This window comes from Myotis davidii, unplaced genomic scaffold, assembly GCF_000327345.1.
Source record: "Myotis davidii unplaced genomic scaffold, ASM32734v1 scaffold818, whole genome shotgun sequence".
NCBI lineage: Eukaryota > Metazoa > Chordata > Mammalia > Chiroptera > Vespertilionidae > Myotis > Myotis davidii.
The window spans coordinates 373,198-387,629 of NW_006289814.1; the positions used below are offsets into that span (position 1 = coordinate 373,198).

At 37.3% G+C, this 14,432-nt stretch overlaps 1 protein-coding gene across 1 annotated transcript in view; it reads left to right on the plus strand.

Annotated features, from left to right (window-relative positions):
• The first annotated feature begins 3,511 nt into the window (after nt 1-3,511).
• MS4A13 (membrane spanning 4-domains A13) overlaps nt 3,512-14,432 on the plus strand; it is a 19,337-nt gene continuing 8,416 nt past the window's right edge. The window contains exons 1-4 of the mRNA XM_015563133.1: nt 3,512-3,565; nt 6,140-6,280; nt 9,566-9,622; nt 11,146-11,265. Of these exons, the coding sequence (XP_015418619.1) occupies nt 3,512-3,565; nt 6,140-6,280; nt 9,566-9,622; nt 11,146-11,265 (372 nt within the window). The remainder of the gene's footprint in view (nt 3,566-6,139; nt 6,281-9,565; nt 9,623-11,145; nt 11,266-14,432) is intronic.

The window sequence follows — 14,432 nt, forward strand, 5'->3', positions numbered from 1 at the left end:
GTAATTGCCCCAAACATACATGAAATTTTAGAAAGGCAAAGATTAACCATGGAGGACATCTGGTGGTAAAATCTGTCACCATCATATCACACTGGTTTGCTTCTCTGGACCACGCTTGCCACCAGAGGCTGCTAGTCAAGCTCAGATACCACACAGAGTTTCCAAGCCTTTGTGAGACTTCATCTCTTTCTAAACATTGTTTTAACCACTGTCTACATCAACAATAAAACTGATGCCAGGTATAATCTGAAAGGTAAACTCACCTCAGCAGGTGGATGAAAAAGTCATTCTGGTGTCTTGCTAAATATTCCATTCATCAATTTCCTTACTTGGCTACTTTTTTTTTTTTTTAAGTGAGTCATTGACTCAGCTACTTGCCTTTTCATTATCTCCACTGTCGAATCTACAGTGCATTTGTGGCCAATATTTGAGAGCAGAAAATGCTACCGGTGATGCTGGTCGCTTTGCCGCTGATGTGTGTACAAGAAATGCACCAGAAGGGCCAATGTCTGAAATGGATGTTTGGAGAAGCCGCTTCTAGAGATGCCCAAGTGGTGGTTGGCGGGTTCAGACTGCATGGCCCAGCCGGCCCTAGTGAGTCTGCGCACTAGCTCTCCCGCCCCGCCCACCAGGAGTGGGCACGCAGGCGCCAAGGCCAAGGACCACGCCGCTGCCCACCGTTGAAGGCCCAAGCAGCGGGAGTGAGGAGCCTGAGGGCCAGCTGGTCCTGGGCTCCTTGCTACCTAAGTGATGAACTCTGGGCAGGGTCTGGCAACCTGGCTCTGAGGGCGCCGCCAGCTGAGATCTGCCTCTTAAGCCAGGACCGCGCGGAGAACACCTTGGCCTGGGCTGGAGAGGGAGACACTCGATCCTTGGGACCTTAAACAAGTAAAATGAGAGGTAATGATGTCGTTTTGCTTATGGGATTTCTTAGGTGTTAAAAACCATAACGGGCACGGAGACAGAATTCGGTGCGACACCCCCTAACCCCTACTCACCCTCAAGAGGTTGGGCTCACCCAGTCTGAGTCTCTGGGTTGCAGCCCAGGACTGGCCCTGAACATTCAGAAATGAATTCCTTGACTTCTGGGAGCTCACACTAACTTCGGAGCCAGTGCTGAAAGCCGAAAGTTAGTTTACACTGTGATAGGAGGCATGCATGTTCAGAAGGTTGGGGGACCAGGAAAGGAGGCTTCCCTTCCCCAAGAAGGACACTGTCCGAGCTGTTTAGGGCTGAAACCGAGCGGGTGGCCGGGTTGAGGCTGAGAAGGTGGGCAGGGAGCAATTCGTGAAGGGCTTCATATGCCCCGCTAAAGAATTGGAAGACAGTGAGGTTGCATCGCTACTAAAGACGCTAAAGATGGACAAGTGATTTCTAGAAATGAGCTCCCTTGTGACTGTTCCAGAATTTGTGAGGCAAGTTTTGGGGGTCAGCAATAAGGACTAGGGGCTTGTTCTGTAGAAACTACTAAACAATAAATGATTAATTTCATTTATTTATATAAAATGGGATACTTAACTGGGTTGTACAGTAACTGCACGTAGAATTTTTTTTTTTTTTTTGGTTGTTGTTCTAACCATCATTTATTCCAGGAATATATTGTAGTATTTCTTAGTTTCTTACTTTCATCAATTAAGCTGAGGGTTTGTTTGTTTTTTTAATTCTTTATTGTTGAAAGTTTCACATGTCTCCTTCCCCGCACCCCTTGACCTCTCCCTGCCTGCTCCGCCCTCAGCACCTGCCCCCACCCCCTATTGTCTGTGTCCATTGGTCATGCTCATATGCATGGATACAAGTCCTTTGGTTGATCTCTTACCACCCCTCACCTTCCCCTGCCTTCCCTCTGAGGTTTGACCATCTGTTAGATGCTTTTATGTCACTGGATCTATTTTGTTCATCAGTTTATGTTGTTCATTATATTCCACAAATGAATGAGATCATGTTAAGCTGAGGGTTTTAAACACATACATATCCTTCTTATTCTTAGTACTTTAGCGAACACCTCATTTTGGGTGGTTTTGGTGGGGGCCTGATAGAGATTACAGATACAAAAAAGGGCTTATTATTTTTATTATTTTCCTTTTACCTAAAAAGTGAAATAAATAGCAACCTAGATATGGTTTTCCCTCATTATTCTTTCCACATAAATTTTATAATTCCATCCCTTTTATTTAAGCATGACAGAGTGATTAATCTTGGTTGCCCATAGGCCTATACCAGGGGTGGGCAAACTTTTTGACTCGAGGGCCATAGTGGGTTCTTAAACTGGACCGGAGGGCTGGAACAAAAGCATGGATGGAGTGTTTGTGTGAACTAATATACATTCAAAGTAAACATCATTACATAAAAGGGTACGGTCTTTTTTTTTTTTTAGTTTTATTTCTTTCAAACGGGCCGGATCCAGCCTGGGGGCCATAGTTTGCCCACGGCTGGCCTATACCCTTTGATATTTCTCAGAGGTTGTGTTTGAATATATAAAGCTCACTATTTATATTTCAGTTATTAACATACTGTTTTCTCTGTTCTCTAACACTAGTTGTTGTGTCCTTGCCTAGTTTTTCTTTTTGTCTCTATTCTTTATAGAATTAAGAGACATTCAGAAAACCAGTTTTAGAAACTGAAGACTCATTAAGATAACCAAGCCATGAGTTTTTAAGGTTTCAGGGGATGAAAGGTCATTTAGTCAAACTTCCTCCTTTTTGAAAGGACAAAGGCTCAAGTTTTAAGATCATCCGTCAGCTAAGTGGCATCACTCATGCTGTTGACATAATATAACATGTTAGAAAATGTAGAACAGTATAATTTCTGATCCACAGAGGATAAAATCCCTTTAGGGATTGCAATTATTAGCCAGCTTTTTGTTTTAATGTAAAGAAAATCTAAATACCAGGAAGAAATGCAGGAATATAGAGGGTGTGGAAAACACTAGAAGCCTTTAGAATTGTGGAAGCAACTTTGTTAAGTTGTCTGATGAAAGAAAAAGTTCTTTCACACAGAAAGAGGAACTAGGTAGCAGGTATGTGTCAGGGAAAGAATCACAAGCCTGTGATAAACTTATATGTAAGAACTTGGTTTTGAAAATGCAGAGACGGCATTAGGAATTGCATTGACTTGATTATGAACTGCAAATGAGTTGTTAAAAGCTTTACTGAAAATGTTCTAACACTAGTTGTTCTTTCTACTTTATCATCAGAGACACTGTTTACTACGCACAGAAAATATCTGAAATATACCAATATCTTTTAGTCACAGAGAGGCTTTCCAGTTATGGAAACTTATTCAGAACAGGTGGATACAAGTGGATGCTGCTAAAAATGAAGGCATGGAAAGAAAAGCTGTTGCTTCTGAGTTTAGGGAGTGGTAGTTGCGAAACAATGAGGAAAGAATTAAACTGAAGTATTTCCTTTTGAGTAAAGTATGTATGTGCGTTTTGTATTATTTTGTAGAAGTGTGCAAATAAAGATATCACCAAAGATTAGAGACACGGTCATCTAGAAGAAATGCTGTTAATATGGCTCCATGTGCATGTTCAAAAATCTCTACAGCAGATACACTTGTGTTAGGGGTAAGTACAACTTCACTTTGACTAACTTTGAGATCAGGTACTATCTCAATTTAATAAGGAATACTTTTGGACCTGGAAAGGGTCAGATTTGATTAAGTCAAAAGGGTGAAAATTGTTTGTTTGATGCTGTGTTCTACAAATTTTAAATGATCCCATGCCCCTTCATAAACAAGTATTTGTTAATTTTAAATATACCAATTAAATGAACACACACAGAGTAATAGATACAAAACAGGAATAATAAAAGAGTGTGTGTGTTTTTTAACTGTGAGAGAGATCTATTGCTGATCTCTTTTAATTATTGAATTAATATCAATGCAGTAGGATGATTATTAATCTGTCTCTTTAGCTATAAACAGAGAGTTTATCTATCTCCCTTAATAAAAACACTAAAGAATTATGGAGATCATGCTCTTTCACATCTGAAGGGGAAAAAGCTTTTCCACGGGACATGAACTTTTCCTTTGAATCTGACTACTACGTAGACTCACTGTCTAAGTCCCCTACCTGACTGGTTCTTAACCTCTTTGGAGTCATAGACCCCTTAGACACAGGAAGAAAGCTCTGAATCTTCTCAGACTCATGTACATACCATGATCCTTCACACTCATTTTTGTTTTCTGTGGGAGGCCTATGTCTTCCTGGAACCCATTCATTGGCTTTTAGGTTAAGAAACATTTTTAAAAATGTATTGATTTTAAACAGAGAATGGAGAAGAGAGAGAGAAACATCTGTTTATTGTTCCACATATATATGCATTCCTTGGTTTATTCTTTTATGTGCCTTGACCAGGCATTGAACCTGAAATATCGGGATAACGCTCTAATCAACTGAGCTACTTGGCCAGGGCCAAGACCATTTTTTTTAATCTTATTTTTTTAAAATATATTTTATTGATTTTTTACAGAGAGGAAGGGAGAGGGATAGAGAGTTAGAAACATCAATCAGCTGCCTCCTGCACATCTCCTACTGGGGATATGCCCGCAACCCGGACAGGAATCGAAACTGGGACCTGTCAGTCCGCAGGCCTATGCTCTATCCACTGAGCCAAACCGGTTTCGGCCCAAGACCATTTTAAAAACAAGAAAGCCCATCTTGTCCTTTTCCACACTCTAGCAGCCTTGTTTTCTTGTAGAGTTAATCATAAGCTTTGGCTAAATGGGGGTGTGGTTGCAAAATAATAGATTATATAATTTATAATAATATCATTTCATAGTTTTATATAGAACAATTGCCAGTCATCTAAAGTAGAAAGAACAACTAGGGAACAGTGTTAGAACAATTTCAGTAAAGCTTTTGACAACTCATTTGCAGTTCATAATCAAGTCAATGCAATCCCTAATGCCATCTCTGAATTTTCAAAACCTAGTTACTCCTTTTAACAGTTGGAAAGTCACCTGAAATTTATGTTCTTGATACTGATGTGCTTATACAAGAGGTGATTTCTGGGTGCCTGCTCTGCACTAGGCACCATATTAGAGGCTGATAACTGCAGTGAGACAGCTGAAGTCCAGGCCCTTGAGAATTTTGTGCTCTAGTAGAGGATTGTCTCCCAATAAAATCCAAAGAACTTCTAAAAAAATGCCATTCTTCCATATTTGATGCAGAGGTAATCTTAAATTCTAAATCTACAAAATGCAATGAGATTGTTACTCCCAAAATTGGCCTTTCTATACAAAAAAACCCCCTACTTCTCTAAAATGTATTTTTTATACCAGCCAATTGGATTTATGTGTTTCATAGAGTACCTGCTTTACAAAGAGCTGGAACTATTAAAATTAAACATTAAATAGCTTTCTATTAAAGTTTACATAAAATGAAAATAATATAACCCCTGAAATATTTAAAGAATAATTAAAAATGTGGTTAAAAATATGAAATATTAGTTTACATATAAATTTAGAGATAAATATACTGGGACTTATTTACTAAGATTATAATTATATTCTTACAAATTAAAGTTGAGGAGCAGTTCTCCCCTAGCCTAACCCATCCCTATTCAATAGGAAGACATTGTACAAGCAGATCTACTTTGGATATTCTTTGTATCTCTGTGTACCTCACCCTGGCATACTAATGAAAAAGATCCATATCAAGTATGCCTTGAAGGAAAAGACATATCAGACTTTTATAAGATTCAAAATGATTCATACTTAATAAATTATTAATGAACAAGAAAATATTGAATATGTGGCTATCTTCATCCAACTAAGTTAGGAACCACATTTTCTCTCAAGTACCTCAGTATTCTCCTCTCATGCCATTACTTGGTAGATAGGGTAAATAGCCAGTAATAGAGTCATATTGTCAATTTTCTTATGGGAGAATTGGCCAGAGTTATTATACAACAATCTGTTCCTAAGTATGGTTGATTCCTATTTGGTTAACCTCAGTATTTCCTAGTTAGGGCCTTCTTTTTGTGTGAACCAATCCATTAAATACATGGTTAAGTGTAGAATTGCTATTTTATTTTTATCTTTTGTAAAAGTGTTGTATGTTTCTTATAATTAACAGTAATTGGAATTGTGTTATAAGTTACATGATTTCCGAACTAATAGTATTTTCTTTTCACAGACTATCCAGATTTTGCTTGGCATCTTTCATGTTCTCATGTGGTATTTCCTATTAATTTTATATATGGGACAGATTCGAGGAGTCTTTGGGACATATGAACCTATAACACACAGAGTAGGATGTACTTTATGGGGAATTTTTGTGAGTAGAATGCATTTATGTAATTTAATCATTCAGAAAATTATGTGCATGCCACTAATAGTAGATAGGGAGCAGTTTCTAAATGAACTTTTCAGAAGAATTATGTAACAAAATCTAGGTTTGGTAATTCATTAAAAATAAAATTCTTTTTTCAACAAATATTTTTTTGAACACTATTAATTTACCAGTGCTGTTATGAGAGATATGGATACAGGAGTACATACACAATGACACCCATAGGTTTGATTGTCCTTAGATATGTGAAAGAGAAAGAATGTTAACCATAATATCCATTATGATGGTTAATTTTTATATTTAGGGTCATTACCTTAGCTTCCCCACACAATGAACCTATACTCACACATTTTCTAAATTTGTCATTAACTGTACTCTTCTGTGACTTCTACATAGCCTTCTGGAGTATGGCATCCTGGAGACCAAGTAATCAAAGAAATAGGAAAAGATAAAGTAAGATAAGGGCTGGCTGACCTTTGGAATTAACAGTATGGAGGCCAGTAGTAAACCTGATAAGTAGTTTCAATAGAATAGTGAGGTAAAAACTTGCCTAGAGTTTGTTTAAAAAATAAGGGGAGATGAGGAGTTATTGACAGAAAACACAGGTAAGTCCTTTAAGGACTTTGGTATAATGTGGTATAGGGAAATGCGGTAGTAGCTGGGAAAAATGTGGGTGAAGAGAGGGTTTGCTAGTTTCAGCAAGTTGGAAGTGTCATGTCTTTTATTGAAGGATTTGAACCAGAAGAGAAAATTTATATGAGATAAATGGTGGGAAGGGGGATCATTAGAATCATGTACTTGTGTAGGCAAGAGATAATGAATTTTAATACACAAATGGCTAAGAGCACGGACAGTTAATCTTTAGCAGTGGTTCTCAACTAGAGGTGATTTTGCCCCTCAGAAGACATTTGGTAATGTCTGGAGACAATTTTGGTTTCCAAAGCTGGGGGTATGCATCTAGTAGGCAGAGACCACAGATGTTGGTGAACATCCTACAATGCATACAACAGCACCTACAGCAAAGGATTACCCATGTTTAATGTAAATAGTGTCAATGTAAGTAACAGGAGAAAGGTAGAGGAACAGAGATAGGAGAAGCATTTTGATAAGTAGGTAGATGGGTTGGAAGGTTATAGAACTTTTCTTCCAATGGCTTCAAATATCTCAATGATTTAGAAACAAGATCATAAGCTGAGAGTGCGAATGAGAGAGTGGATTGGTTGTTTGAGGAGAGAAGGCATGAAATAGTCATCTAGGAAAAGTGAGAGAGTGCGTGTGTATTATGGAAAAGTAGTTTGACTTTCATGCAGTAGTAAGGGCTCACTTAAGCTTATAGTGAAATGGGTCAAGATGGTTGCCTGTCTTTCTTAGGCCATGATTGGCTCCACAGGTGCAGGCATGCACTAAGAAGGACTGAATTTAATCAGGATTGTGATGTAAGCATGCAACTGTGATTGAACAAGAAAGATGCAAAGAGCTGAGAGTGCATATAAATGAGTGTTTGTATAGTTTTACCATGGAATTCAAAATAGTGAAGGGGAAAATGTTACAGGGAGTTGAGGGGCTCAGATTATAGATCTAGATGGAGTCAAAGGATTGTTAGAATTGTTATTCTACAGGGCATGAGCTAGAAACATAGAAATTGATGGTGAGAGTAGGATACATGAAATTGAGATTTGAAAGATGTTACACTTATTGGCAGAAACAAGGGCAAAAGAATGGATATAGGAGTGAGTGACTGAGTTAGGATGGAGTTAAAGGATTGAAAGACATAAATTTAAACCCAGATATTAGAAAGGATTATATATGTGTATATTGAAAATACAAAAGATTAAGATATGTTAGAAAGAAACTTAAATACAAGAATTAAAATTACCTAGAAAGAGAAGAGTAACCAAGGGATCAACATATGACTTTAACCAGGAGGGATAGTTGGTCATAGAATCTGATGATATTTGATTCAAAGCTGAAGGAGAGAGAATGGTTGAAAGTAGCAATAAGGAGCAAGGAGACCATTTACCTCATGGTTACAACCAATGGTATAAGGACTATTGGAGATAGGATGGCCACTACTTGAGAAGGCTATGATCGAAGCAGCAGCCTCTAGGTCTAGGAGAGTGGTTCTCAACCTTCTGGCCCTTTAAATACAATTCCTCATGTTGTGACCCAACCATAAAATTATTTTTGTTGCTACTTCATAACTGTAATGTTGCTACTATTATGACTCGTAATGTAAATATCTGATATGCAGGATGGTCTTAGGCGGCCCCTGTGAAAGGGTTGTTCGACTGCCAAAGGGGTTGCGACCCACAGGTTGAGAACCACTGGTCTAGGATATACTCTGCCTTTATACACTGGCTCACAAGTGTCAAAGCACTGCATTGGAAAACAGTAGGAGAAAAACAGTGAATTTCCAAACAAAATCCAGATAAATGATACATGTCCCTCAGTGTTCAATCATTCATATAAAAATAGCATATTTAGCTCCTAGAATAAATTATCTAAAATTTATATTCCATTTAAACAAATGCAACATTTCTTATTTAGGTCATAAACTTCTAACAGCAATTTGTAAAGCAAATGGTTTGGTAGTTTAAATTAGAGAGCATTCTAGTTTAAAATTCACAGTGTATTTTCACTTTATATTCTGAATTAGCTCTTACCTTCAGATAAGATGAAAGGACTATTTCAAGGGAATTGTTCAGCCCACCTTGAAAAAATATGGCATCACTTTATACTTCTGGGAAATAGACCAAGTAGCCTGGAATGAAATAAAGGAACCTCTTTTTGAAAAAGACAAAAATATGAATAGCAGCTGTTATCTTAATACTGCCATAGTTTTAGTTAAGATATATTTTGAAGAAACACACTTTGGAATAGATTCATGGGCCATTTTTTCATATCTGGATGTGTATACAGTGATTTTAATTAGTGGCATCATTTCATGAGGAAGAATAGCCTTGGAAGTAATAATTGAATGAGTTTAGAAAGCATACAGAGATAAAAACAAGTTTGGTCCCTGATTCAGGACCACTTAAGTCATTTTTGACACAACCCACTGTCCCCTGTATATTTCTGTTATTAGTGACCCTATTATTACTATTGCCTTTCAATTCATATATGTCCTCACTTCTTCAACTAAAACTTTTTATATTTTGTTACTCTTAGAATTATAAACATAATTGACTTAGAAGAGAACTTGTTAAAAATACATTTTAAGTTGCTGAGCATTATCAATGAATATTTATAAATATATGTTTTTATATCCAGTTTATCATTTCAGGAGCTGTCTTAATAAAATTAGCAAAGCATCCATCTCCTAGCCTGGTAAGTTGAAATGTTTAGGGTATCCTAGATGCCACTTGTCACAAAGGTTTTAAGAAAAGATAGTATCTAAACAATGAAGGAATCTACCTTACCTGTAAAATAAACGAAGGAATTAAGTGACAATCCAAAAGCACATACTTTAATGTACACAAACCCTCTATATTAGTTAGAAACATGATTACAGGTTTCCAAATTTAAATATAGAGGTTTTTTTTAAATTTGTATTCTACCTTTTTTTTCAAGTGTATAAACTGTACTATTAGAAAAATGTAATAGGACCGAATGTCTTTATATACAGACATAATACTGATAAAAAAGTCAATTTTCTTAATCCAGTTTAGGAACAGGATTGTATCTTGTAACAAAATAGAGGATATCTTATATAATAAAAGAGAAACATGCAAATTAACCATCACTTTTGTCACTCCGTCACTCTGCTACACCCACCAGCCAATCAGAGCAACTATGCAAATTAACCCAACAAAGATGGTGGTTAATTTGCATACGTAGGTGCAGAGTGAAGATTGAAGACGACTGAAGATGGCAGCCGTCACAGAGCTGGAGCGAGCAGGAGGCTTGGGTTGCTCTCGGCAATGGAAGAAGCCAAGCTTCCTGCGGGCCCTGGACTCTGCTCAAGGAGTGGCTGGGGCCCTGGGTCGCTGGGGGCAACCCAGGCTTCCAGACCACCCTGGGCTCTGCTCAAGGAGGGGCTGGGGGCCTGGGCTCCACTCAAGGAGTGGCTGGGGGGCGACCCAGGCTTCCAGTCAGCCCTGGCCTCCCCTGGAGGAGCTAAAAAAAAAACAGAGGAGGGGCTGGGAGCAGCCAAAGCAGAGAAGCCAAGCCTCGCTGCTGCGGCTGGACCAAAGGCCTGGGTCCCAGGTGCTAGAAAAAAACCGGGTGCCAGCAGCCAGAGGAAGGAAGGCCTATTGCTCGAATCTTCATGCAACGGGCCACTAATGTCTAGAATAAAGATCCATCTATGGTGTAGGTGGAAAGAGAAAACCTTATAGCTAAACAATACCTTAGAAATTAATTCACCTTATCTCTGATTGTGTAGATAAAAAACTGTACATAAGTGTACAGATATCCAAAGGTATTTATGGAGTTTTCCTAGAGAATTAAAACCCAGCATTAACAATCATTGATTCCTATTTGGCTTATTTCTATAAGCAGTTCTTTTCCATCTTTACTTTTTTTTCCTTTTTGCAATGGAACTGCTTTTGTTCAAATCACATCTTATAAGGCTTTCTTCCAACTAACTCAGAAGATTGTAAAATGCAATATTGTTTAGACTTAAATGAAAGATTGATGCTTATTGGTGTGATCATATTTTAGTATTTTCTCCAGATTAACTGGATTTCATGTCAGCCAGAAAAATATTTTACTCTAATGGCAAGCATACGAACGCTTCTAAAGCTTCAGAAACTAGATCAAAGTTTTAACTAGATGATTTTTTCCTGCATACTGTCTAACCAATGTGTTTGTTCTGATTATAATAAATTTTCACTATATCTTCTTTTCAGGTTACAGTCGCTTTGATCTTGAACATCACCTGCATAATTACTGTAATTATCGCAGTAATTTTAACAATAGTGGAGTTGTCTAGTTTTCATTCTGTGTCATATAGGAATTATGGACAAGCAGTAAGTCACCAATTCCATAGGAGCATCTTAACTTCAAAATGATTCTTTTCAGAGGTTTTGAAGCTCTAGGAGGAAAAATAAGGTTTTTATTGGTCCTCACAAAATTCTCTGATTCAATTGTAAGCTCTTTTTAAAATATATTTTTATTGATTTCAGAGAGGAAGGAAGAGAAAGAGATATAAACATCAATGATGAGAGAGAATCATTGACTGGCTGCCTCCTGTATGTCCTCCACTGGGGATTGAGCCCGCAACATGAGCATGTGTCCTTGACTGGAATCAAACCTGGGACCCTTCAGTCCACAGACTGACGCTCTATCCACCAAGCCAAACTGGCTAGGGCAAATTGTAAGCTCTTGACTAAAAGTTCTAACTCAAAAATAATTGTAGCATGATTTTTTTTTTTGTAAATACTACTGGAATATTTGAGATCTTGGCATGCCCAATTAAAATAAAGCAAATAAATAATTTGAAGGACTCAATGGTAAGTGTATCTGCATTAGGCATTGGATCATTGATGATTCTCTTAAAAAAAGAAAAGTATAATTCTAGACTTTAAAACCATTCCAATAATCAACTGCTATTGATGCATATATTTGGAATTGTAGACACCTAGTAATTTCTGGTTTAATATGTAGCATTTTGTGCACAGCCTATTTTTGTATTTCATATGAATTTTGCTTTAAGTTCTTAAATACTAAATAAATGTGAATGTCTTAACCAATATCACAATAGATTTTATTCTAATTGTGTTGGCTTTAAATTCAGAATCACAGATTATTAGTGTTGCAATATTTATAAAAATCTTCCATTTAAAGTTATAACAGATTGGAGTGGAGCTCCCCTTTATTACTGAGAAAAAGAGCACAACAAATAACAATTTGAAAGGTGTTTTTTAAAATTTATTTATTTTTAATCCTCACCCGACGAAATTTTTTTCCATTGATTTTGAGAGAGTGAAAGAGAGAGGAATAGACATAAATATTAATGTGAGAGAAGCACATCATTTGGTTGCCTCCTGCATGAACCCCAACCAGGGCCCAGGCCAGGAAGGAGCCTGCAACTGAAGTACATAACATTGACTGGAATTGAACCTGGGACCCTTCAGTTCTCAGGCCTGTGCTCTATTTACTGAGGCAAACTGGCTAGGGCAACAATTTGAAAGTTTTAATCCAAATATAATTCTAATTAATAGAAGAGTCACTGTGGGTAAGGAATAAACTTCCTGTTCCTCCCAGACACCCCCACTCCATAGGACCATCAGTAGAAGGAATCCAAGCAAGCATGGAGAACAGAAGCCTAGACAACAGTGAGATCATGAGAGAAGATGCAGTAATACCCTAAAATAGATTGTGTGTAATGAGTGATTTAAATAAGCATGCATCAGATTTTTTCCTATAAATTGTAAGAAAATTCTTTACTTGCCCTGGAAATTCAATCTAGAAATCTTCAATTCTGATTTTGGTACTAAAGATAGGGAAAGGGGATTTAAATGTAGAGTTATTTTAGCTTACCACTCCTTTTTCATAAGCTTGTAATATTCAGTTTAAGATCTCATGGCATAATTGCCAAGACCTACCTTTTGCAAACACTGTTACAAACCATTGCAATTGTATTTATCTGACCTGAGCTCAGTATTAATGATCTGTTTACAGTCTCTCAAATACATGTTTCAGCTTTATTTGCTGTGATTAGTTAGACAAAATGAACTTGTATGTTAGACTTAAATCTCTAACCTGCCGTCTTTTTTTAGCAGCATTATAGAATTATATACCTAAAGTATCCAGAGTTTTACAAGATTTTCCATATGCCAACCTTTCTAACATAAGCAAGTGTTTTGTCTAAATCCACACACAAATCAAGTCATCAGTGTTCACAGTAGGTTCAGCCAGCCCCCAAAGTGCATGCCTTGAGATATACTCATATAGAAAAATGATAAATAGTATAATCCAGAACCAGACTACCTTTATTCAAACACCATCCTCAATACTCACTGTGTATGACCCCTTGGACTAGTTTCTTAACTTTTTTGTTCCTTTGTTTATGTGTAAACTGAGAAAGAAAATCCTAACACAACCTATTAGTTAACTACTTTGTCTCCCAAACTCCAGGCCTGTTGTTCTCGTAGAAAGTTTGATTTTTCTATTAGGATATGCTTCTAGTATCATCATCTCAAACTCAACAGATATAAAATGGAAAATATTTACCTCCTCAAAAATACTGTACTGCAAAACTACTGTATTTCAATCACATAGGCTCAAAACTTTTCTGTAACCCTTCACCTTTTTCTAGCCACTGTCTTCCCAATTACCAAGTATCATTTATTGCTTACATTTTTATTAATCAGGACCCTATTGGTTGTAAGTGACAGGAAATGCAACCCAAAATGACGTAAGCAAAAAAGGGATGATTCAGAAGCTTCAAGCATGTGTGGAGCACTCAGTCACTGTGTTGTTTTCCTGCTGGAACTTCTGTGGCCAACATCTTGCCACTTTCAGGGAGGGAGTTTAAGAATAACACTAACATATACTAGTAAATTAAGAAATATGAACACAATGACTCTTTACAATCTTGCTGGATAAGGGGTCACAAGTACTTTCCAGCTCAAATGTTACAATTATGTTTCTGCCAGCAAAATTAAATCAGAAATCTTTATCTTGCCATTTCAACCCCTCTAAGTCTTTTCTTTAGCTTGCTGGCAATGTCAGACATGAGTGCACACTATATTTGAGTTAAATTTATTTTATCATTTCTCAACATGTTATATTCATTCTTTTTATTTAAATTAAATCTTTATTGATCAGATTATTACAGTAGTTCCTCTTTTTCCCCCCATAGCTCCCCTCCACGTGGTTCCCACCACACCCTCTGTCCTTACCCTCTCTCCCCCACTGTCCTCATCCATAGGTGCACGATCTTCCCGCACCCCACACCCCTTTCCCCCCAAGAATAGTCAGTCCATTCCCTTTCTATGTCCCTGATTCTATTATAATCACCAGTCCATTCTGTTCATCAGATTATTTATTCTCTTGATTCTTAGATTCACTTGTTGATAGATGCACATATGTTGTTCATAATTTGTATCTTTGCCTTTTTCTTCCTCTTCCTCTTATTAAAGGATACCTTTCAGTATTTCATATAATACTGGTTTGGTGGTGATGAACTCCT